Consider the following 23,134-nt stretch of genomic DNA (forward strand, 5'->3'; position numbering starts at 1 on the left):
ATGTTTATTACAGAGATGAGGGGGTTATAGACCTGTGTGGACTTCTGGTTAGGTTGGAGAGGATTGGGTTGGGGAATGGTGGGTAAGATTAACGTTTCAGTTTTCCCTCCTGTGTCCATGGGGGGACAGGGAAGAGAGTGTTGTGTTCTTGCTTTCACAGAACATCTGGCTTGGAGAGGAAATGGTTGTTTGGGGTCGTGATGTGGGGGAAGGATGTTGCAGTTACGTTTTTTTATTCAGGAAGCTTCTTCAGAGTATTCATTTCAAAAGGAAGATGTCCCTTCTTTAAAAAAAAATTTATTAACTTTTATTTGAAAGGCAGATTTACAGAGAAAGACAGACAATCTTCCATTGCTGGTTCACCCCCCAAATGTCTGCAGAGGCCAGAGCTGAGCTGATCCAAAGCCAGGAGCCAGGAGCTTCTTCCAGGTCTTCGATTTGGATGCATGTTCCCAAGGACCTGAGCCATTCTCTGCTGCTTTCCCAGGCCATAAACAGAGAGGTGGATTGGAGGTAGAGTAGCTGGGACATGAACTGGCCCCTATATGGGATGCCGGCCATATGACTTTTAATTAGAAGTGATGGTTGATTCAATTTTACATTATCAAAAATGAGCAAAGTGGGCCTGGCACAGTAGCCTAGTGGCTAAAGTCCTCGCCTTGCATGCACTGGGATCCTATATGGGTGCTGGTTTGTGTTCCAGCAGCCCCACTTCCCATCCAGCTCACTGTTTTTGGCCTGGGAAAGCAGTTGAAGACAGCCCAAAGCCTTGGGACCCTGCACCCACGTGGGAGACCTGAAAGAGCTCCTGGCTTCTGGCTTTGGATCAGTGCAGCTTTGGCTATTGAGACTGCCTGGGGAGTGAATCAGTGGAAGGAAGATCTTCCTTTTTGTCTCTCCTCTTCTTTGTACATTTGACTTTCCAACAACAACAAAACAATCTTAAAAAAAAAATGAGCTAAACAGTACAATTTACAGAAAATAGACTGTTTTGTTTTGGAACAAGTGAATCGCACAGTAGGTAATTTTCTTTTGTTTTCTACATTTCTCTTATTCCCTGTAGATAAATGTGAATGAAATTACAAGATTTTCAGATTTCCCCTTGTCCAAGAAGACACTGAAAGGTAAGGATATGGTGATTTGGGAGCATGTTATTGTATTTATTTATACTTTTTATAAAAGGAGTGTTTAGAGGGAGCTTAACCTGACTAATCTTACTTTGTTGAATAATTTTGATATATAGAAAATGTGTATAATGAAGGATTTTTTAAGGATTTATTTATTGTTATGGGAAAGGCATATTTATAGAGAGAAGGAAAGACAAGAAAAGATCTTTCATCTGCTGGTTCACTCCCCAAATGGCTGCAGTGGTGTGAACTGAGCTGATATGAAGTGAGCCGATATGAAGCTAGGAGTCGGGAGCTTCTTCCAGGTCTCTCACGTGGGTGCAGGGTCCAAAGGCCTTGAGTCATGCTCCACTGCTTTCCCAGGCCATAAGTAGGTAGCTGGATGGGAAGTAGAACAGCATGGACACAAACTGGCGCTCTGTGGGATACTTGCAATTGGAGGCAGAGGATGAGCCAGTTTAGCCAATGTGCTGGCCTTTATACAATTGAGTTTTAATCGTAAAATTTTAATTTTTCATTGAAAAAAAGATCCTGGAAGTATCTGAATAATTACAGAAAAACCTAGTTTTGCTAAATAATTAATGGAATAAACAAATGTGACACCACTGTTATGAGTCTTCCAGGGTTGCCATAGCAAAATGCCAGACTGGTAGCATAGACAATAGAAATTTATTTTCTTACAGTTCTGTCAGCTGGAAGTCCAAGATCAAGATGCTGGCAGGCTTGATGTACTAAGGGCTTGAAGGAAGGATCTGTTCTGAGCCTCCTTTCTTGGCTTGCAGGTCACTACCTCTTTATTGCCTCTTATTTGGCAAAAAAAAAGAATTTATAGTGTGTGACAAGATGTTTGTAAATATGTATATGTTATGGAATGGCTCAAGCATCACATCTTTACTTAATCTCTCCTCAAGGCCTTTAGTCACATTCCGAGCTCCGAGGAGTCCGGGCTTCCGTGCAGGTTCAGGGATGTGTTTCAGCCTCTAACAACATCCTGCAGGGTGTTTTCTAAGGTGTCATTCTCCCCTCCACACTGCCAGGTTTGCAAGAAGCCCAGTACCGCGTGGTGACCGAGATACAGAAGCAGACGATTGGGTTGGCTTTGCAAGGGAAAGATGTGCTGGGAGCTGCCAAGACTGGGTCTGGCAAGACTTTGGCTTTCTTGGTTCCAGTAAGTACTTAAGTTATTGGATCAGCTCCTCTGTGTATAGACAGAACATTTATGCTTAGATACAAAAAAATAATTACATAAAGAGTTTTATGTTTTATCTCCATGTCCAGAAAGCAAGCTTCAGTACCCAGGAGCCAGACCTTTTGTGCTCCTTTGTATCCCACGGGTCCAGCCACACTGTTTGGTTCTGAGGTGCCCTCATTAACTTGCTAGGTGAAGGAATTACAGTCTTAAAGGGTGCTGGATGCACTGAATGGTTCTGCTCTATATTAGATGCGGAAAACCTTTATTATTATTATTATTATTTTCTTTTATTCGGTGCAGGCCTGCTGGTTGCATTTCCAGTTGCTTTGTGTTTAGGTTAAACCTGAAGATGCTGTCAGGGGTTTTGGTTGATTGTTGAGAATTTTGTGGTTCATTGCTATCTGTTTTTTTAACAGTATAGCGAGTGCTTAGGAATCCACTTATATCTCACTTGGTCTTTTATTTTTGATTTGTAAAACATCGCTGGTCCAGAGGAATAGCATATATGGGTGCATGGTTCCAGGGCTTTGGGCTGTCCTTGACTGCTTTCCCAGGCCATAAGGAGGGAGCTGGATGGGAAGTGGGGCCAGGATTAGAACTGGTGCCCATATGGGATGCTGGCACATGCAAGGCAAGGACATTAGCAGTTAGGCCACTTCACTGGGCCCTAGATTTTTATTTTTAAAAGAGTGTCTTCTGTGATAGCCAAATTTCTAGTAGCACTGGCTGGGGGTACCACGTACTTTTCCTTTCTATTTGATTTATGCTTCTGGTAGATGGAAGATAAAGGAGCAGTCTCTTGTTTTGGGTAAAACTTGAGGGCTGTGCTTTCTACTTGGAAGGTATCTGTGATTTAGAGAGGCGAGATGAACACGTGGATCAAAAGGCTGCCTTGGCACTTGTCTTACTGAACACACATTGCTGTCTTCTCTGAGGTGCTGGAAGCCCTGTATCGTCTGCAGTGGACCTCAACAGATGGCCTGGGGGTTCTGATAATATCGCCTACCAGAGAACTGGCCTATCAGACCTTCGAGGTTCTCCGGAAAGTGGGGAAGAATCATGACTTTTCAGCTGGCCTCATCATTGGTGGAAAGGTTTGTCCTTTTTCTGTTACCCTTCCTTCTTTTCTTCTGTACTCTATAATGAAGTTCTAAAGTGTTTGTTAGTGAGAAGGCTGGTAGAGACTTCATGTAAATTGACTGACTTTCTGAACAGGACTTCACAGGGTGGGTGCACCTGTGAATGGCCACTGTGGCTTACAGTACCAATTTCATTGGTCTAGAGAGCCCCATTTTTGTCAGAATATTAGAACTGGCTAGACTCGGAGACAGAATTACTGTTACTGGACTTGTACCTTGGGAAAGAACATTTCAGTTTGTGGACTTGAGCATTTTGATAAGGTTTTCTACCTGACAGCTTGAGTAATTCAGAACATTTGCTTCATTAGTAGCAGAAGAAAGGAAAGTAGATTGGAGGACTGTTTCCTTATGTCATGGTAAAACTTGCTCAACTTTTGTTCTAATAGAATATGTGGGATGATTGTATCTGCTGTAATCCCCTCTGGACACGTGATTTTCTGACTTTATTTGTGAACATGTGCAAAAGAAGAAAGAGTACATCACAGACCCCCATGTACTCTTCAGCCTGCCACCAGCCTTGGCTCCTGACATTCTCTCCTGCGTTAAAAGTAGAGAGCCTCTAGGATGTGCGCATTGGCTTTTGTTTCAGTCTACCAAGTATAGTGAGGGGTGTCTGATTCAAGACTCTAGAGTTCTGATGGGAAGAGCGGGAGCAATTCCTCTTTTAAGTCAGTTCTGGTCAAATGGTTAGGAAATTAAGAATTGGCATATTCTCCTGATAAAAATATAGAACTTTTAGCACTAATGGCTTTTATTTAGCCTCAAAATTTGGATGTGCTACAAAAATAGAAGGGAGAAGTCATGTTTATTTCTGAGAATATATAATCTGCTATGGTGAAGTGCCACATGCAGGTGGATTTCTTAGTGTTGGTACACAGGCTGCTCAGAGTGACGAGTGTGGGTAATCAGAGGAAACAACTGTTTTCAGGATCTGAAGCATGAAGCCGAGAGGATCAACAACATAAACATACTCGTTTGCACACCGGGTCGGCTTCTGCAACACATGGATGAAACAATATGTTTTCACGCAACCAATCTCCAAATTTTAGGTGAGTCTAATGAATTTCTAATAAGGAACATGCTGAGATTTGGGAGAGAACCTCATAAATGTTAATGGCAGAAATATTTGAGAAATGTTCTGATTAAAAACAGTGAGAGAAATAGTTTTTTGAGCATTGTGCTCTAAAATCCAGAAACCACAAGTAAGTAGGATGTTTTTATAGTTTTTTTTAAAGAGTTATTTTGTTTATTTGAAAGACAGGGTTTTAGAATGGGAGACACAGAGAAGGAGAGAGAGAGAAAAAAACGAGAGAAAAACATCTTCCATCTCACTCTTCAAATGGCAGCACTGGTTGGGGCTGGGCCAAGCCTAAGCCTGGAGCTCTCGCTGGGTCTCAGCTGGGAGTGTCTGGGGCCTAGAGCAGGAGCCATTTTTTTATTGCCTGCCTGGGCTTATTCACAGGGAGTTGGGTCAGAAAAGCAGAGCTGGGAAGCCAGCATCTTAGATAGCAGCTAAGTGTGCTGTGCCAAAGTGCCAATATATCTAGATGTCTAGAAGGGTTGCAGTAATAATGAATTGTGATATACTTTTCATTCAGTTTTCCCTAGTGTTAGTGGTTTATACAATATGACACCTTTGTCAAAACTAATATTCATACTGGCATGTTATATAGTTAAATTGTAGGCTTTGCTCAGATTTCATCAGTTTTTCCACTAATGTCTTTTTTTTTTTTCCTATTTTAGGTACTGACCTATGATACCGGATTATATTTCTCTTAATGTGTATTTTAAATGTTTCAATTTTTGCTTTCCTCTTTTAGTTCTAGATGAGGCCGATAGAATCTTGGATATGGGTTTTGCTGACACCATGAATGCCATCATTGAAAATCTTCCCAAGAAGCGTCAGACTTTACTTTTCTCAGCAACACAAACCAAATCTGTAAAGGACCTTGCACGCTTGAGTTTGAAAGACCCTGAGTACGTCTGGGTGCATGAAAAAGCAAAATACAGGTATATACTGTGTGTTTCAAACCAACTTTCACTATTTTAAGCATATAGTGTGTTAAGCTTATTTTTGTAGGACTTTAAAACATTTCATATGTTGTTTACATGTGCAAAGTAAGTAACTATGTTAGTTAAAGCTACCTGTTCTCAGGTGTTTTTCTGTAAGATGTTAACAGGTATTCTAGTATTGCCTAATTACTCCCTCTATTAACGAGGGGAGGGGAGATGAGCTCCGTGATAACTAGCAAGTGTGGAGTTGCAGTGCACTGCTGTCCTCTTTGGTCAGGCCTCCTCAGCCCTCGTAGTGCTTTCCCAGACACTGTGACTCGGAAAGCACTGGGCGGTAGATACAGCTCTTAGTAGGTGAACCAGAATTATCTGCATGTCAAATCATTCTTCTCATTACTAGGCTGAACTAATGTGCTTTAGAATACATTTAACAAATGCATTCATATTTAGCAAAATAACTCTATTTAAAAAATGATTTCACTGCAACCTGGAGAATAGTATGTGTAAAAGAGGTCCTGATAGTTGAGGAAATATGTTGTAAGTTATACTTTGGTATGACATCTGAAAGTGTGTATATGGCGTGAGTCATTTTAGACGGTGGATATGCCTGACTTCTGAAAGAAATGTGTTTTAGTTATAGCAAGTTGGGTTTTGTGTTAAAGATACCGGTCAAATCAATAGTCTCATCTTAAATTTTTTTTTAATCTGAGTTTGTGTGTGTGTGTATGTTTTTTTCCTGAAGATTTTTTAATTTTAACTTGAAAGTTGAGTAAAGAGGGAGGGAGAAACAGGGAGAGAGAGAGGGGCTCCATCTGCCATCTGCCGGTTTGTTTCCTAAATGACCGCAGTAGCCATAGCTGAGCTGTCCAAAACTGGGAGCCAGCACCTTTCTGGAGGTCTCCCATGTGGGTTCAGGTGCCCAAGAACTTGGGCCATCCTCTGCTGCCTGGCTGTTAGCAAGGAGCTGGATCAGAAGTGGAGCATCTGAAACTTGAACCAGTGTTCATATGGGATGCCAGTACTGTGGGTGATAGATTAGCCCATAAGCCACTGCACTGACCCCAGTCTTCTCTTCTCTTCCTTTCTTTTTTTTTTTTCTTTTTCTTTTATGATTTTATCTATCTGAAATTGAGAAACACACACACACACACACACACATACACACATCAGCTGGTTTATTCCCCAGATGGCTACAGTGGCCAGAGATGGGCCAGGCTGAAGCCAGGAGCCAGAAACAACTTGTGGGTCTCCCAGATGGGTGTAGGATTCCTAGTGCTTGGAGTGCATCTTCTATTGTTCTTCCAGGCACATTAACAGGAAACTGGACGGGAAGTAGAGAGTTGGAACGAAGTACTGACTGGCATTGCAAACAGAGGCTTTTCCCAAGGTGCCACAGTGCTTGCCCTGATTTTTTCACTTTTTTTTTTTTTTGCTATGAAATGGCGATCTGAAAAGAAATAGGTTGGGCATTGAATTGGGTTATATTATTGGAAAGTGCCTGAATATAGGAAATACATTTTTTTTTGTTTCACCTTGACCTTGTTCAATGAATTTCTAAGATTATAAAATAGCCTGGGAAGAAGCAGCCTGTATCCTCACAGGTGATCCTAATAGGTCAGCTTTATAAAGTCTGAGTGCTAGTTGCCTTGACTGTCAGGGATTGGGGTGAAATAGGAAGAGTTACTTGATGTATTTTTCCTCTTGGCTTACTGTTGAGAAGGCCTTAGTTTCTTAAAGTTGTGTTGAGATAGTTGTCACCAATATTTCAGTTAGCTTAATAATGTAAAGACTAGAAAATCGGTGTCAGAATTAGTTAATTGTAAGTATTATCCCCATCCTCAATTTTTTTAGATGAATCTATATGTAACACAGATCTACAAAAAACTGCTTGTAAATACTGTTTTACAAATGGTTTTTGAAACACAGTTCATCACTTGTAAAAACAGATTTTGGAAGAAGTGTGAAAAGGCAAGTACTTTGGCCTAGATTACAAGGCCACAGGTTGTGTGGTGGTGACGGTGGTGCGTGGTAATTCCAAGTGAACCAGAACACTGTGTAGAAGTAGGTGTTGGGAAGTTTGTCTGATGTTGCTGTTGACTTTTTTCCTTGAGTATCTTACCAATTTAGTTAGCACGTCATGAGAGGTTATAATCAAGAAGATTTTAAGACATCATAAAGCATCTCTCAAATTCTGAAGGATCTAAAAATTTTAAAAAAGAACTTTCTGAAGTTGTATATTAAAGCATACTCAGAAGACACACTGTCAAGGCCAGCGTCAGGTTAAGCTGCTGCCTGTGATGCTGGCATCCCATGTGGGCACCAGTTTGAGTCCTGGATGCTTCACTTTTCCAACTCCCTGCTAATGTACCTGGAAAAATCAACAAAAGATGACTTAAGGGCCCGGCGTGGTGGATGAAGTCCTCACCTTGAACGTGCCGGGATTCCATATTGGCGCCCGTTCTAATCCCTACAGCCCCACTTCCCATCCAGCTCCCTGCTTGAGGTCTGGGAAAGCAGTCAAGGACAGCTCAAAGCCTTGGGACCCTGCACCCGCATGGGAGACCCGGAAGAGCTCCTGGCTTTGGATTGGTGCAGTACCCGCCATTGCGGTCACTTGGGGAGTGAATCATCAGATGAAAGATCTTCCTCTCTGTCTTTCCTCCTCTCTGTATATCTGACTTGTCAATAAAAATAAATCTTTTAAAATAAAATGAGTTAGGTTGCTTGTGCCCCGCCCCCACCTGTGTGGGAGACATGGATGAAAGCTCCAGGTACCTGGTTTCAACCTGGTCCCACCTTGGCCTTTGTGAAAATTTCAGGAGTGAACCAGTGGATGGAAGATCTGTCTGTTGCTTCCTCTCTGTTTGAAATACATACTTTTCTGTGAGTTGCTATATGCATACAAATGGTACTTCTAATGATTTGATTTCTTTATTGGAATTGTAACTATAGTTTTAAAAGATTTATTTTTGAAAGGCAAACTGACAGAGAGGGAGGTACACATACAGAGAAGAAGGGAAGGAGAAAGAGACAGAGAAAGATACTGAGATCAGGAGATCTTCCATCTGCTGGCTCACTGACCAGATGGCCTCATGGTTAGGATTGGGCCAGTTGGAAGCCAGGAGCCAAGAACTCCATTTGTATCTCCCACACAGGCGGTAGGGCCCCAGCTACTTGGGCTGTCTTCTGCTGCTTTCCCAGGCATGTTAATAGGATACAAGTGAGCATCCAGGATTTGAATTGGCCATCTGACGTAGGATGCAAGCATCCCAAGCAATGACTTAACACATTGTGCCACAATATTGGTCTGTATTTGAAAATTGGAATGATAAACAGAGACAGAGCTTCCATCTGCTGTTTGATTCCCAGATCCCTATGGGGACCAAGGCTGGGCTGGGCTGAAGCTAAGAGGTAGGCACATGTCTGGCAGGAATTTAGTTACTTGAGCATCACTGCTGCCTGTAGGAACTGCGGTAGCATAGAGCTGGAGTCAGGAGCCAGAGGGAGTTATTGAGCCCAGGCATTCTGGTGTGGGACATGAACTTGTGAGTTTTGGCCAAATGATCATCTCTAAATTTCCTTTTTAGGTGAAAATGGTTGATTTTGGTTCATAATGATTTGTTTTCCATTGACTAAAAATAGAATTTTGTGTTGAATTATGAACAATTCCAATTTGAGAGTCCAGTGTGGTAGCCTAATGGCTCAAGTCCTCACCTTGAATGCACCGGTATCCCATATGGGTGCCAGTTTTAATCCTGGCTGCTCCACTTTCCATTTAGCTCCCTACTTGTGGCCTGGGAAAGCAGTGGAGGACGGCCCAAAGCTTTGGGACCCTGCACTTGTGTGGAAGACCTGGAAGAAGCTCCTGGCTTCAGGCTGGCTCAGCTCTTGCTGTTGTGGCCACTTGGAGAGTGAACCAGCAGATGGAAAAATCTTTCTGTCGGTCTCCCCTTTTCTCTGTAAATCTGACCTAATAAAAATAAATAAATCTTTACAAAAATTCCAAGTTTGAGAGAAACACTTGAGCTTGCTGTTGAGTGTATGAATATTTAGTTATTGAGTGTTCAGAAATTTAGTATTGCATTTGCTCTTTGAAATAGTCATAAAAGATTTTTACCTTTAAGAATATTTTTTGCCTTACAGGTTAAGTTTGCTAGTCTCCCTATGACAACTTTTTTCTGTTTATAGCTTTGCATAGTGAATCTTTTCCCATCCTTTAATTTTTACATTGTTATCTCCTTTCATTTTTACTTTTGTCTTTCTAAATAACCTGTTTTCATTGTTTAGGTTCTTAACATCTTGTCTTTGCATCTTTACTGTCTTGTATTTTTATTTCACATGTTTTAAACTGGATTATTTACTGTTGTTTAATGTAGTGTTTAGGCTTGCTAATATTCTCAAATGAGAGTGTGGTGGTGCAATGATTTCCTTTTGTTGAAAGAATTTCATTTTAGACCATATTTGTTAGTAAAATTGTTTTGGCTTTTCTTGAATTCTCGTTATTTCATATATATATATATTTTTTTAAGATTTATTTTATTGCAAAGTCAGATATATATATAAAGGAGTCCTATATATATAAAGGAGGAGAGACAGAGAGGAAGATCTTCCATCTGTTAATTCACTCCCCAAGTGGCCACAATGGCCAGAGCTGCTGAGCTGATCTGAAGCCAGGAGCCCAGCTACTCTTCCGTGTCTCCCACGCGGTTGCAGGGTCTCAAGGCTTTGGGCCGTCTTCTACTGCTTTCCCAAGCTGCAAGCAGGGAGCTGGATCGAAAGTGGGGCTGCTGGGATATAAACTGGGCCCATATGGGATCCCGAAGCATTCACAGAGAGGACTTTAGCTGCTAGGCTACCAAGCCAGGCCCTTGCATTTTTCTTTTAAGGCCGTCTTAGTAGTTTCCTTCCCTTCTTCAAAGGAATCTGTGGTGCTCTTGGAACCATTACTACTTTTAAAATCAGACAGGTCTCTTGTTCTTTTGATGATACATTTTATAAGATTGTTTTCTTTGTGAGTTTTTTTTTCCTTCCTGTAAAAGTGATACAGGAGCAGGTTACTTTCTGTTCTAGCCTATAATTGGTCTCTAGGCTGCTTTTGATCAGATTTGTTCTCGGTCTTGGAATGCAGCCTTTATGCACTAGGCTTAGCCTTCTTTGGGTCTAGCTGCAAGACTCTATTTACTACAGCCCCTCTCTTAGGGAGCCTGTGAGACGGCCAGCCTCTCTTCTCAGTTCTGTCACCTTCCTGCTTACTGTTGCCTGCTTACCTTCCATCATTTCCCCTTGAGTGTGTTCAGTTTAGGAGTTGATATATTCCTCTAGGGTGTATGGGATACATAATTTTGAATGTTGGGTTCAAGGGCCAGCATGTTTAGGCCTAAGGCTTAAGGTCTCACTGCAGAAATCATTAGATTTAGTACTTGTGCCTTCTCAAACTTGGCTAGTAGGAGAAGCTTTAAACTGTTTACTGAATACTTCAGGCACAGCTTGGTGCACTTTTTGTTTCTGGTGTTCTAGGTTCATTTTATGTATTTCCAACGTTCACATGATTTTTTCAACAGCAAAAAAGACCATGGTTTACAGGGCTGGTGGGAGGGTCATTATGCATTATGTTTAGGTGTTTTTTACATCAGAGGGCGCTGCTCTTTTTTTTTTCTTTTAAGATTTATTTATTTGAAGATTTATTTAATTATTTGAAAGTTGGAGAGGGACAGAGAAATGTGAAGCCAGGATCGTAGAGTTCCTTCTGTGTCTCCTGAGGGGAGTTCATTCCCCAAATGGCCACAGTGGCCAGAGCTAAGCCGACCTGAAGCCAGAAGCCAGGAGCTTCTTCTACATCTCCCATGTGGGTGCAGGGGTCCAAGGCTTTGGGTCGTCCTCCACTGCTTTCCCAGGCCACAAGCAGGAAGCTGGATGGGAAGTGGAGCAGCTGGGACATGACCTGGTGCCCATATGGGATCCCATTGCTTGCAAGATGAGGTTCTTAGCCATTGAACCATTATCGTGGGCCCTGATGAAAGATTCTATCTTCAATATTTCCATCTAGTTCTTCATACTGAGTCCTATCTCCTTAGTATTTTCATTTATGTCACTCATTTATTTTTTCTTTAATCTGTGTGTATTCTCTTGCATCTTGCTGAGTATCCTTATAATGATTTTGAGTCCTGTATCTGTTGTTTTGTAGATTTCTGTAGTTGGGGCTTAATGCTGGAGGATTGTTGTGTTCTTTTAGGTGGCTTCTTGCTTTCTTGTTTCTTCCTGTGCTCCAACATTAACATTTGCACGTGTGGTGCAATCATCCCTCCTTCTTTGTGCAGTGTGTTTTATTGGAAAAAGCTTTATTGTTTAGCTGGAATGCAGAATATCATTTGGCTTGTTGCTTTGGCTTTCATTCTGGGTGAGCCTTGGAGTATATCTGAGTGATTTCTTTTGTCTTTATAATGTCATTTGTGTATATGTGGCACTGTTCTGTTCTTCAGTTTGTAGGGATGACAGTGACATATTGAGAAGAATATGGGTTTCTAGGATGTGTGTCTCTGGTCCAGTTCAGTCTCTGTCTCTCTGGTATTGTGATAGCCAGGGTCTTGTTTTTGGTGCTGAGGAAGACGAAAATGGCTGTTCTGTTGTTCCAGCAGGTAAACCTGAGAGATTGCAGGGCTTGTGGCACTCAGTGCTGTGGCTCTGTGACTGTGGTCCTCAGGTCCTGCTAAGGGAGTCCAAGTGCTTTGGCTTATAGCCGCCTAGTGTAAGCATTGTAGGACTTGGGGCTAGGTTTCTGCTCCAGTCCTACAGTGTGACTGTGAGGTACAGGGATTTCTGCTCTGTAGGGGGTGAGCCCAGAGAGGTGGTAGGTTACAGTGACATTGAGAAATGTAGAACTAATAGTCATGGTGCTGCAGACTGTAGTGGGGTTGTTTCTCAGGTATCCCAGGATGGGAGCAAACTTTCCTATGGGCTGCTTCTCATGTTGACCCCAGCATCTCTGGTAAATCCTCCTGGCTCGTGTAGAGTTCATGAGTGTAGCTCTGGGGCTGATGCTCCTAAACTCGCACAGTTTGCAGGATGCTGAGAATTTGTCCTTTGCCTCATGCGGTGCCCTAATTTCTGACTGTGATGTTGATAGGAGAGGAACAGAGGCAAGTTGCATGATTCTCACTGCCAAGAATGGTTCTCTGTCGAGGTGGCAAAGGGGAGAGAACTGACACAGCTTCCCCGCCCCATGCTTAGTAGTTGCTCAGACCTGACAGTTCCCCAGGTCAAAGTAAAAGTCAGTGGGTGACCGGGGCATTCCCTCTCAACGGAAACTACAAACGGTAATTCCTTCCTTGGTGGATGTAAGTTGGTGGCTCACAGGTGGCAGGTGGCTCCTCACATGGCTGTCTGCACTAGTGTCTCAGTACCATGGAGGTTTTGTTGTATTTTCACTTCTTTACTGAAAATCTTAATCAGCCAGAACCCTGAAAATGTGGTCCTTTTTTCTTTTCATATCCCAAAAAACTGAAGTTCGGTCAGTTGTGCCCTGTTCAGCCATTTCTCTCTTTAGAGTGATGCATTGTATTCACTTCTGAAAGGACAGTAGGGAAGATCTTTTTGTGTATTTTTCAGATATGCCATAAATAAACTTTTTGTTTGCTTGGCATAGTTTTAATTTTTCTTCCTTTTTAATTCTAACAAGCACTCCTGCCACTTTGGAACAAAACTATATAGTGTGTGAGCTGCCGCAAAAAATAAGTGTGCTGTACTCCTTTTTGAGAAGCCACCTGAAGAAGAAGAGTATTGTATTTTTCTCCAGTTGCAAAGAGGTAGGTACTGCTTTTTTTTTTTTTTTAAATTAATTCCTGTTGAACTATCCTTCTTCAAATAAATTTCAGCTAGATTAATAATTTGATTATAACCAGACCCTCCTGCCCCCATATAGGAGGAAAATCTGAAACATTTATCTCATCCATCTTTTCCCCTTCGCTCCCTGACTCCTTCTTCCTGGTCCTCTGTCATCCCTACCCTCTCCATCCATATTGGATGCTGACATGGTCTGCAGTCCATTCACCTTTATAATGAATATCAAAATAAAAGAGCTATGACAAATCAAGAAATAAAGTATATGGCTTGTGTTTATAAGAGAAAAAGTAATAATTGTGTGAGAAATGCAGTGGTAGTTGTGGTCAGGGATCTGTAGATGAGGAAACTCTGGTTTGTGGGAAGACATTGTGTGGATGAGCCTGTAGAACTCCACAAGGGCAGAAAGTATGTCTGTTCAGTATTGTCTTATGTGCTAATGATGTCGGAAAGATAGTGGCCCTCACCATCTGCCTTCTCCACTGTTAATATGAAACTGAATGCACCACTTATTTCCGTGCCTCTTTGCCATGCTAATCTGTCTGGAATGCCTGTCCTGTATTCCTTCATTCTAACTGGGGAAATATTTGGGGTTCTGTAGGATTATGGTAAGTGTTAAACCTGAAGATTTCTAATTAAATTAAGCCCCATACAGAAAAGGGACCTACATGTTTTCAGTCCTCTGAGGTCTTGCACCTGTTACTAAACAGCAGAAATTTAAGGTCAGTGTTAATTTTAAAGAGATGCAGAGCATGGGAAGGTTTTCAGAACTGAATTTAAACTTAATTGTCATAAGCTCTGTTGTTGAGGTTGATGAGTCCCAGGGCATCTGGGGTCTGTGGGCTTTCCTTTCCCATCTCTCCTTTTGTGATGATGTTCTTTCTGTGTTTAAGAAAGCAAAGTATTGGTCCCCTGAGCTTTTCGCTTACTGGTGCTTTGTCCTCACTCAGGAGAATCTTCCTGGCACTGGAGCATTGCTATTGAGAAAGTCATTGGCCCCAGTAATTGTTACTGTGTGCCCCTGGTCGTTTCCCATTCTTAACTTGAAAGATTTTAGTGGGACTATTGGCTGATTATTTCAGATTTTAGGTGATATTTGATAGTGATTAATTTAGGCATTTTTATTTAGTGATTTAGGCATTTATTTAGTGATTTAGGCATTTATTGTGATTAATTTAGGCATGAATTTATAACAATTCAGAGTTAAACTATCTTTAAGTTCCTTTGCTGTGTTTATCAAAACAAAAAATAAGTAGGAATAAAATGAGTTTGGCTTCAGTGAGGCAGTGCTTTGTATTCTTATAAGAGCACTTAAACTAAAGAGAAATGAAAACAATCTGTTCCCTGTAGTGCGATAGATTGTGCTGTACTTAGCAATACTTATGTCTAGCTAGCACTTGTTTGTCTAGTTCTAACATCTCTTGTATGCTTGGCTCTATACCATATAAAATACTTGGTCAGTGTGAGAAGTTAGTATAGCTTCTGAATGGGTAATTGATAATTTTCTACCACATGGCATGTTAATATGACCAGTGAAAGACTTCCAGACTCAGAAGTTCTTATGTTGTTTTCTGGTGACAGGAAATAGAAATAAGAGTTAAATGAAGAAAGGAAAGGAGTTTCTTCATGCTTTTTGGTTGTTTGGATGAGGTTTCAGATAATTATGCTGTTTAGAATCCATTGGCTATATTGATAAAGTTTAAAATAACATTGTCAGAAATTCTGTTGTTCAAACTATGCAAATTTGGACGGATTTTAACTGTTAATTTAAATGTAAGAACATTTGGAAGTTATCTTCTAGAATATGTGAGCAGAATTGAAGACCGTGACTCTAGACTGCATTTGCCTTTCTCATAGTCACATTTTGTTAAAATAAATTTTTATTGGTGGCATTTGTGCTCCTTGAACATTTTTGTTGTAAACTTTAGTGTTGGCATTTGGAAGTAAGAAGCTGCTTTTCCTGTCCATGTCCAGGTTCAGTATCTGTATCGAGTGTTCTGTCGGCTGCGTCCTGGCATCTCCATCCTTGCCCTCCATGGCCGACAGCAACAGATGAGAAGAATGGAAGTCTATAATGAGTTTGTCCGCAAGAAAGCTGCAGTGCTGTTTGCTACTGATATTGCTGCCAGGGGCCTAGGTGAAGAAACTTCTTAGGGAAAAATTTATATGATCATGGGAAACATAATTTGCTTGTAAGGTTTATCTTGTTAAAGTCTGATATATTCAAATAAATTGGTAATAGTTGATTAACATTAAGAGTTTGTCAGTGAAACTTTTTGTAATATTTGCAATTTTTCTGCCCTTAATTTCATGATAATTACAGCCTTGAATTTTAGGGCATTTGAATCATCAGAGGAATATTAAAGCATGAAAAATGCCTGATTTCTTCAAATCCTGAGAGCTTTATTCCATTTTTCTTGGTTCTTCCTCCTCATACTCAAATGTAACCTTGTGAATAGCTGTGTATGACTTAGTGATAGTTTTGATGCTTGCATCATTATTTTCTAGTGTGGGTTTTAAGTGGTCCTTTGGAGTGAAGTTGATCTGAAATTTTTGTAGCAAAATCCATGATTGACTAAAGTTACTTAAGAGGTTGAAAAAGCAGGATTCTCCGATAATGAATGGCTCCTACGATAGTCAGATGTTTATATATGGAGTGTTTCCTACTAAAAAACAGAGGGAGGGTACTGGGAAGACAACATTAATTTAAACAGGAGTGAGAATAGCAGAAAAGTAAACCTTCAGTTAAATATAGAAACCAGTTTTGCAGTTCACTGGAACTCCATGAAAAGTGGCTCTTCGAGGTTGTTAGATACAAGGGTGTTTCATTATGTGTCTGACATAGAATAATCTGTCTCCTTTGTGTCATATAAGCTTCACGTTCAAATACTGTCATTAATTTAGGTTTACTTTGTCAAAGAATAGTTTTTATTACTTTTTGGCTCATGCAATTAATTTTACCAATTGATATCTGTCAGCTTGATGTGGTCGAAAACCCTGGCAGGCAATATTTTAAAATGAAAACAGTAAGGCAGGGAAGATCTTCAACTGTTTTTTCTTAACTTAAAATTCCTTTTTTATAGATTTTCCGGCTGTGAATTGGGTTCTTCAGTTTGACTGTCCAGAGGATGCCAACACGTATATTCACAGAGCAGGTAGAACAGCCAGGTGAGTGTGAAGGTTCATTTTCTTGCTTTTGGTGTTCTCCTAATAATAAAGCATGTTGCCCCTACTCAAAGAACAGAGACATTCTGGTATGTAAATGTGGTTTTGGCGTCTTGTGGTATATGGGTTGAAAACAGCCTTTCAGCGGTTATAGGTTGTATCACTGGGCTGGTGTGATGGCTCAGTGGCTAAAATCCTAGCCTTGCACATGTTAGGATCTTACATGGATGCTGGTTTGTGTCCTGGCGATTCATTTCCCATCCAGCTCCCTGCTTGTGGCAGTAGAGAAAAGACCAAAACCTTGGGATCCTAGTCGCACATGGGAGACCTGGAGGAGATTCCTGGCTCCTGACTTTAGATTGGCTCAGCTCTGGCTGCCATGCCCACTTGGGGAGTGAGCCAGTGGATGAAAAATCTTTCTGTCTTTCCTTCTCTCTGTAAATCTGCCTTTACAATCAAAACAGATAAGTATTTTAAAAAAATTGCACTAGTGTCCAGAAAAATTAATAAATCTTACATGTTTTTGTTTTTAGTTTGTTTTTCATTTTACTAACTGTTCACAAAACTGCTCACTGTTATCTCACTGAACCTGGTGGCCTCTGTTCTCAGGTGGGAACTCAGGCTTTGGAATGTTGAATGCTCCTGAGCCAGCCTGAAGCCCAGGCAGTCTGGCTGCCTGAGGGGACATCTTGCGTTCTCTTTGGTAGAGGCTCTGCTAGGATGCAGGGTGGTTTGCTGTCATAATTCCTTCCCCCTTTCTTCCTAACAAAAATTGGAGGCTTTGCTGGTGGCCATTCCCAGGTACTCCCTCTTCTTTCCTTGGCCTTCTCTCCTCATTTCCCCGAGAAGTACCCTGTGTTTGTTCGGAGCTGTGGTGACTGTTTAGAAAAGACAGCAAGCACAGCCCTTCGAGACCAAAGGCACAGAGAGGTGTCTGAGCGCAGAGGCTTGCATGATTGTCCGTGTCAGAGGTTACAGAGCAGCTGGGAACTGTATGGTACTGGTGGGATTTTGACTGGTTAATAGTTGCCAAAAGCCTTAGAGCTCTTTCTTTTACATCATTAATTCTGCATCCAGAAATTGGTCATCTGGACACTAATCTTAATAAGATGAAGAGTTTTAGTAAAGATGCTTGTCTTGCTGGTGGTGTTTGTGGTGGTTAAGAACTGGAAGTCAACTGAATATTCATCACATCCAAGTTTTGTTTAATTGTGATCAGGCACAGATGGGTGCTCTGAATCACTGGCTCCTGACAATGTGGATCAGTATTGGACTAATTGAACCAACTGTGTTGCTTCTTGTTTCAAGCTACAGCTTAAATCTTTTCTGGGGATGGTATACTTTTTTGGCCTCAAATGTTTAATTTCCCTCTAAGCAAGGATTGTGCCTGTCTGGCAGATGAGCTTTCCCACTTGCCCACCACTTCAGGGGTTAAAGTTTGCTCTAATTCTGCCTTGTCTAGGCAGTCACTTTGAGGTTCAGTTTTTTTTTTTTAATTAAAATTTATTTGATGAACACAGAGGATTGATTGAGTCATCTCCCATCCAAATAGCTACAAGGGGTAGGGCTGGGCCGAGAGGAAGCCAGGAGACAGAAACTCCATCCCCACGTGTTCCGTGTGCGTGACAGGGGAGCAAGGACTTGGGCTAGCCTCTTGTGCTTTCTAAATTATATTAAGGAACCGGATATGAAGTGAAGTGGCTGATCTCAAATTACACTTTGATAGGGGATGCCAGTATTGCAAGCAGCAGTTTTTTTTTATAGCTTTTTTTTTTTGAAGATTTATTCATTTATTGGAAAGTCAGATATGCAGAGAGGAGGAGAGACAGAGAGGAAGATCTTCCGTCTGATAATTCACTTCCCAAGTGAGCGCAATGGCCGATGCTATGCCAATCCGAGCCAGGATCCAGGAACTTCTTCCGGGTATCCCACATGGGTGCAGGGTCCCAAGGCTTTGGGTCGTCCTTGACTGCTTTCCCAGGCCACAAGCAGGGAAAGCAAGCAGCAGTTTAACTTGTTGTGCCATAGTGTCGGTCCCTAAGTGTAGTTTTTACGTTTCTATCTATTTGTAGATTTTAGATGTCTTTAAAAGAAAAAATAAAACATGTTTTTGTTGACTTTTTTATGCTCTCCTGTAACTGTACAAGAAGTAGAACTCTTTGTTTTTGTCTGATTTTCATAAAATGAGTGTTTAATTGTCTGATGATTTAAAGGTGTTGAATTGGTTTAAACATTTATTGTGGGCTGTTTTAACATGATTGTAATGCAAATGTCCTCACTTAGATGTAGTTTTCCTCTTAATTTTAAAAGGGAAGGAAGTAGAAGAATGATGACAGACAATTATAACAGGAGTTTTTTTGTGCTAGAAGTTTTAAAAGTAAGGCTTAATCGCCATATTTTGAACCAGTAATAGAATTAGAATTGGTAGATTCTGTGTATGGCGTTGTGTACAAAGATTCTGTTTCCTTTTGTTATCTGTGTAACTTGGAGCATGAAAAGAGTGGCAGCCTATTTGCCTTCCATTGATAAAGATGTGCAGTGTCTCAGGTGTGGTTAGCGTATTGAGTATGTTTTGGATTATTATCCACAGAGATCTTGGACGATGTTGTCAGTGGTGGTTGGTAGAGTGAATCTCTTTAATTCTCAGTAAGCTTGTGGTATGTGAATACGTGGGCCCGTGCACACCTCTGCCTTTTGTGGTCCTGCGGCTTCTGCGTAGTTCAGGTGTCTCAAGCGTATTAGGCTGGGGGCTCCCGTGTCTTCTGGAGGTGCAAGCAGCGTGGGTGTGGGCAGAGCAGATTTACAGCCTTATAATACGTGACTAATGGTGTTTCAAAGTCTCCCGACATCTTAGGATAATGTCAGATGGTCCCTGAAGTGGAAATATCTTGGAGCTCGTGGTTCTGGAAAGGTGAAAACTGAACGCAGTTCATGACTGAGCACGTTTACAGTGAGCATTCAGTCGCATCTTAGCACCATGCAGAAAGAAGCTTGAGGACAGCATCCAGGGACTTTGTCTAGAGAGAATGCAAATTTGAAAAAAATATGTATGTTTAAAGATTTATTTGTTTTGATTGTAAAGGCAGATTTACAGAGAAGACAAAAAAAAAGAGCTTCCATCCACTGGTTCATTCCCTCACAATGGCCAGAGCTGAGCTGATTTGAAGCCAGGAGCAAGGGCTATTACTGGGTCTGCCATGTGGGTGCAGGGTCCCACCCTCGACTGCTTTCCCAGGCCACAAGCAGGGAGCTGGATGGGAAGTGGAGCAGCCGGGACACGAACCTATGGTAATATGGGATCCTGGCACAAGCAAGGCAAGGATTTTAGTTACTGATTCATCATGATGGGCCCAGAATCAGTCAAAGTACTAAACTTATATTTGGTAACCAGTTAAGTATATTTTGAATTGATTATTTTCTATATGTACTCAGTGTAAAGTTTGGTGTATATAATGCTTACTTTTTCTCTGGTAGTTTAAAAGTTGCCATTGAATGGGCTTAGAGATAATTAGAAAGTTTCATGGCCATGAGACTGAATAATTGAGTTGAACAAAGGCTAAATTGAGATTTGGTAGTAATTACAACTTGTGTGTCAGGTTGTAATAAAAGCCAAGTTGCCAGATAGCGCTTGCTTTTTTCATTGAACTTGTGAAGTCTGAATATAGAAAAATAAATTTATTAGCAAAGTAACCAAGGTTGAGAGACTTCCTAAAGCAAAATGATGATTCAGGTACTTGATGCATTAAGTACTTATTCTGTCTTAATTTATTCCTCTGTCTGAAACTCTTGATCTATTGTAGCATTTCAGAAATCTTCCTCTATTTTCTTAGCCATTGCGTTATATAATAATGTGATCGCCCTTTTAGACAAGTGGGCAAGGGACATGGATTTAACTTTGTATATTCTGACGAGTGATAAGTTATATCACTTGCAAGTAGTCTGTTTATGTCTTAAGGTGGTATTCAGAAAACTAAACTGTTATTACCAATTTGTTGTTTAATGCCTAGTTGAAAGCTAAAAATTTGGGAGCTGAAAGTAGGCACAAATCAGATACTCTTTATATTTCAAGTGCTATGGGAATTTACTCATGATTCTATTCTTTTCCAGAATAGTAGAATATAAGGAAAATAATCTCAGCAATATTTGTGTGTCGCTCTGTTTCTTGGCTGCACTTTGTTGCTCTCAGAAATTATGAGAAATTCAGGAAAGTAAGCGAAGTTGTTCCACGAGGGGGCAGCAGAGGCCAAAGCTTTCAGTTGCATATGACTGGTGTTGATCCTAAGGACAGCAAACAGGAAGCTGCAAACAGAATTTCTGATAACTTGGCGAGAGTTTATAGTTTGTTGGTGGAGAATGCCAGCATTTTAAGGAGTCAGTGAGAATTTTTAAGTAATATATCTTTGGGTGGTTTGTAAGTTGAAATAAAACAGTGGGAAGACAATTTCCTTGAGCATTAACTTACCAAAGCTTACTGTGTCTATCTTAGCTGTGGGATCTGATCTTAATTAATGAATGTTTGTATTTCTTTTATTGTTTTGGTTTAGATTTTAGAACCTTTCTCTTTTTAAAATTTTGAAGAATTTGGTTTGATGTGGGCATGGTTCATGTATTTAATTTATACTTTTAAGAGCATAAATGCCCTCCCTCCATCTCTTACTCCTACCCTCCCTCCTCCTTCCTTTCTAATTTTTTCTTTCTTTCTTTCTCTCTCTTTCTTTCTTTCTTTCTCTCTTTCTTTCTCTCTCTCTTTCTTTCTCTCTTTCTCTCTCTTTCTTTCTCTCTCTCTTTCTTTCTTTCTTTCTTCTTCTTCTTCTTTCTTCCTTCCTTCCTTCCTTCCTTCCTTCCTTCCTCCTTCCTTCCTTCCTTCCTTCCTTCCTTCTTCTTCCTTTCTTCTTTCTTTCTTCTTTCTTCCTTCCTATCCTTCCTTCCTTCCTTTTCCTTCCTTCCTTCCTTCCTTCCTTCCTTCCTTCCTTCCTTCCTTCCTTCCTTCCTTCCTTCCTTCTTTCTTTCTTCTTCTCTTCTTTTCTTTCTTCTTTCTTTCTTTCTCTCTTTCTTTCTCTCTTTCTCTCTTTCCTTTCTTTCTTTCTCTCTTTCCCTCTTTCTTTCTTTCTTTCTCTCTCTCTTTCTTTCTTTCTTTCTTTCTTTCTTTCTCTCTTTCTTTCTTTCTCTCTTTCTTTCTTTCTTTCTTTCTTTCTCTCTTTCTTTCTCTCTTTCTTTCTTTCTTTCTTTCTTTCTTTCTTTCTTTCTTTCTTCCTTTCTTCCTTTCTTTCTTCCTTTCTTTCTTCCTTTCTTTCTTCCTTTCTTTCTTTCTTTCTTTCTTATTGGAAAGTCAGATTTACAGAGTGAAGGAGAGACAGAGGAAAAGATCTTCCAAGCGCTGGCTCACTCCCCAAATATCTGTAACTGCGGAGCTGAGCTGATCTGAAGCCAGGAACTAGGTGCTGCTTCTGGGTTTTCCACATGGGTGCAGTGTCCCAAGACTTTGGACTATGCTCTACTGCTTTCCGAGGCCACAGGCAGGAAGCTGGAAAGGAAGTGGAACAGCTGGGATATTAACCGGCACTCATGTGGGATCCCAAGTGTGCAAGGTGAGGACTTTAGCCACTAGGCTACTGTACTGGGCCCTCATTTTCCTTTTTACAAAGCTTTCAGGTTGACAACTCCTCCCCCCCCCCCTTTTTTAAGGTTTATTTATTTTTATTGGAAAAGCAAATTTACAAAGGAGAGGCAGAGAGAAAGGTCTCCCAAACCCTGCTTCACTTCCCAAATGGCTGCAACGGCCAGAGATGAGCTGATCTGAAGCCAGGAGCCTGCAGTTTCTTTCAGGTTTCCCATGTGGGTGCAGGGTCCTAAGGCGTTGGGCCATCCTCTGCTTCTTTCCCAGGTCATAGGCAGGGAGCTGGATGGGAAGTGGAGCAGCCAGGACTTGAACCTGTGCCAGTAAGGGATCCTGGCATGTGCAAAGTGAGGATTTAGTCACTGAGCTATTATGCTGGGCCCTCAATTTGCTTATATTTAAAGCTTAGCCCTGTGCTAAGTAAAGAATTCAGCAAGTAGAAAAACCAGTGTTCCTCAGGATTTTAGACAAAGGCTATAAGCAGTAATGAACTGAACATTTCAATTTTGTTCTTATCTTTCTGTTTTTTTTTTTTTTTTATCTTTTTTACTTTGTGTATTAGTTACCAAAAATCAGGGAAAACATTTGACTTTTTGGACTGGCTGAGTTCAGTCAGCATAATCATCTCCACTTACATCCATTTTGTTGTGAAAAGATTTTATCCTGGTTCTATACCTGAGCAGTGTCCCATTTGTGTATGTATGTACACACCACAATGGCTTATCCAGTCATCTGGTTGATGGGCACCTGGGTTGTTTCCAAATCTTGCCAATTAGGAGTTGACTGTTACCTATGCTGGTTGCATTCCCTTTGGGTAAATTTGCAGATCATATGGTAGGTCTATTTTCAGATTTCCGAGGAATTTTCATATTGTTTTCCATAATAGTTTTTTTTTTAATCAGTTTACATTCTTACGAACAGTGGAGTGGGGTGTCCTTCCTCCCTCATCCTTGCCAGCATTATTGTTTTTTGCTTTTTCAATAGTAAACATTCTGACTGGGGTGAGGTGCAACCTCATTGTGGTTTTTCATTTGCTTTTTGCTGG

At 40.9% G+C, this 23,134-nt stretch overlaps 1 protein-coding gene across 1 annotated transcript in view; it reads left to right on the plus strand.

The window, feature by feature from the left end:
• DDX10 (DEAD-box helicase 10) overlaps positions 1–23,134 on the plus strand; it is a 192,767-nt gene that overhangs the window by 8,749 nt on the left and 160,884 nt on the right. The window contains exons 2-9 of the mRNA XM_040976900.1: positions 1,064–1,124; positions 2,165–2,295; positions 3,255–3,413; positions 4,387–4,507; positions 5,279–5,468; positions 13,147–13,273; positions 15,282–15,444; positions 16,391–16,475. Of these exons, the coding sequence (XP_040832834.1) occupies positions 1,064–1,124; positions 2,165–2,295; positions 3,255–3,413; positions 4,387–4,507; positions 5,279–5,468; positions 13,147–13,273; positions 15,282–15,444; positions 16,391–16,475 (1,037 nt within the window). The remainder of the gene's footprint in view (positions 1–1,063; positions 1,125–2,164; positions 2,296–3,254; positions 3,414–4,386; positions 4,508–5,278; positions 5,469–13,146; positions 13,274–15,281; positions 15,445–16,390; positions 16,476–23,134) is intronic.

Source organism: Ochotona curzoniae, unplaced genomic scaffold, assembly GCF_017591425.1.
Source record: "Ochotona curzoniae isolate NIBS_2020 unplaced genomic scaffold, NIBS_Ocur_1.0 contig_2723, whole genome shotgun sequence".
Lineage (NCBI taxonomy): Eukaryota > Metazoa > Chordata > Mammalia > Lagomorpha > Ochotonidae > Ochotona > Ochotona curzoniae.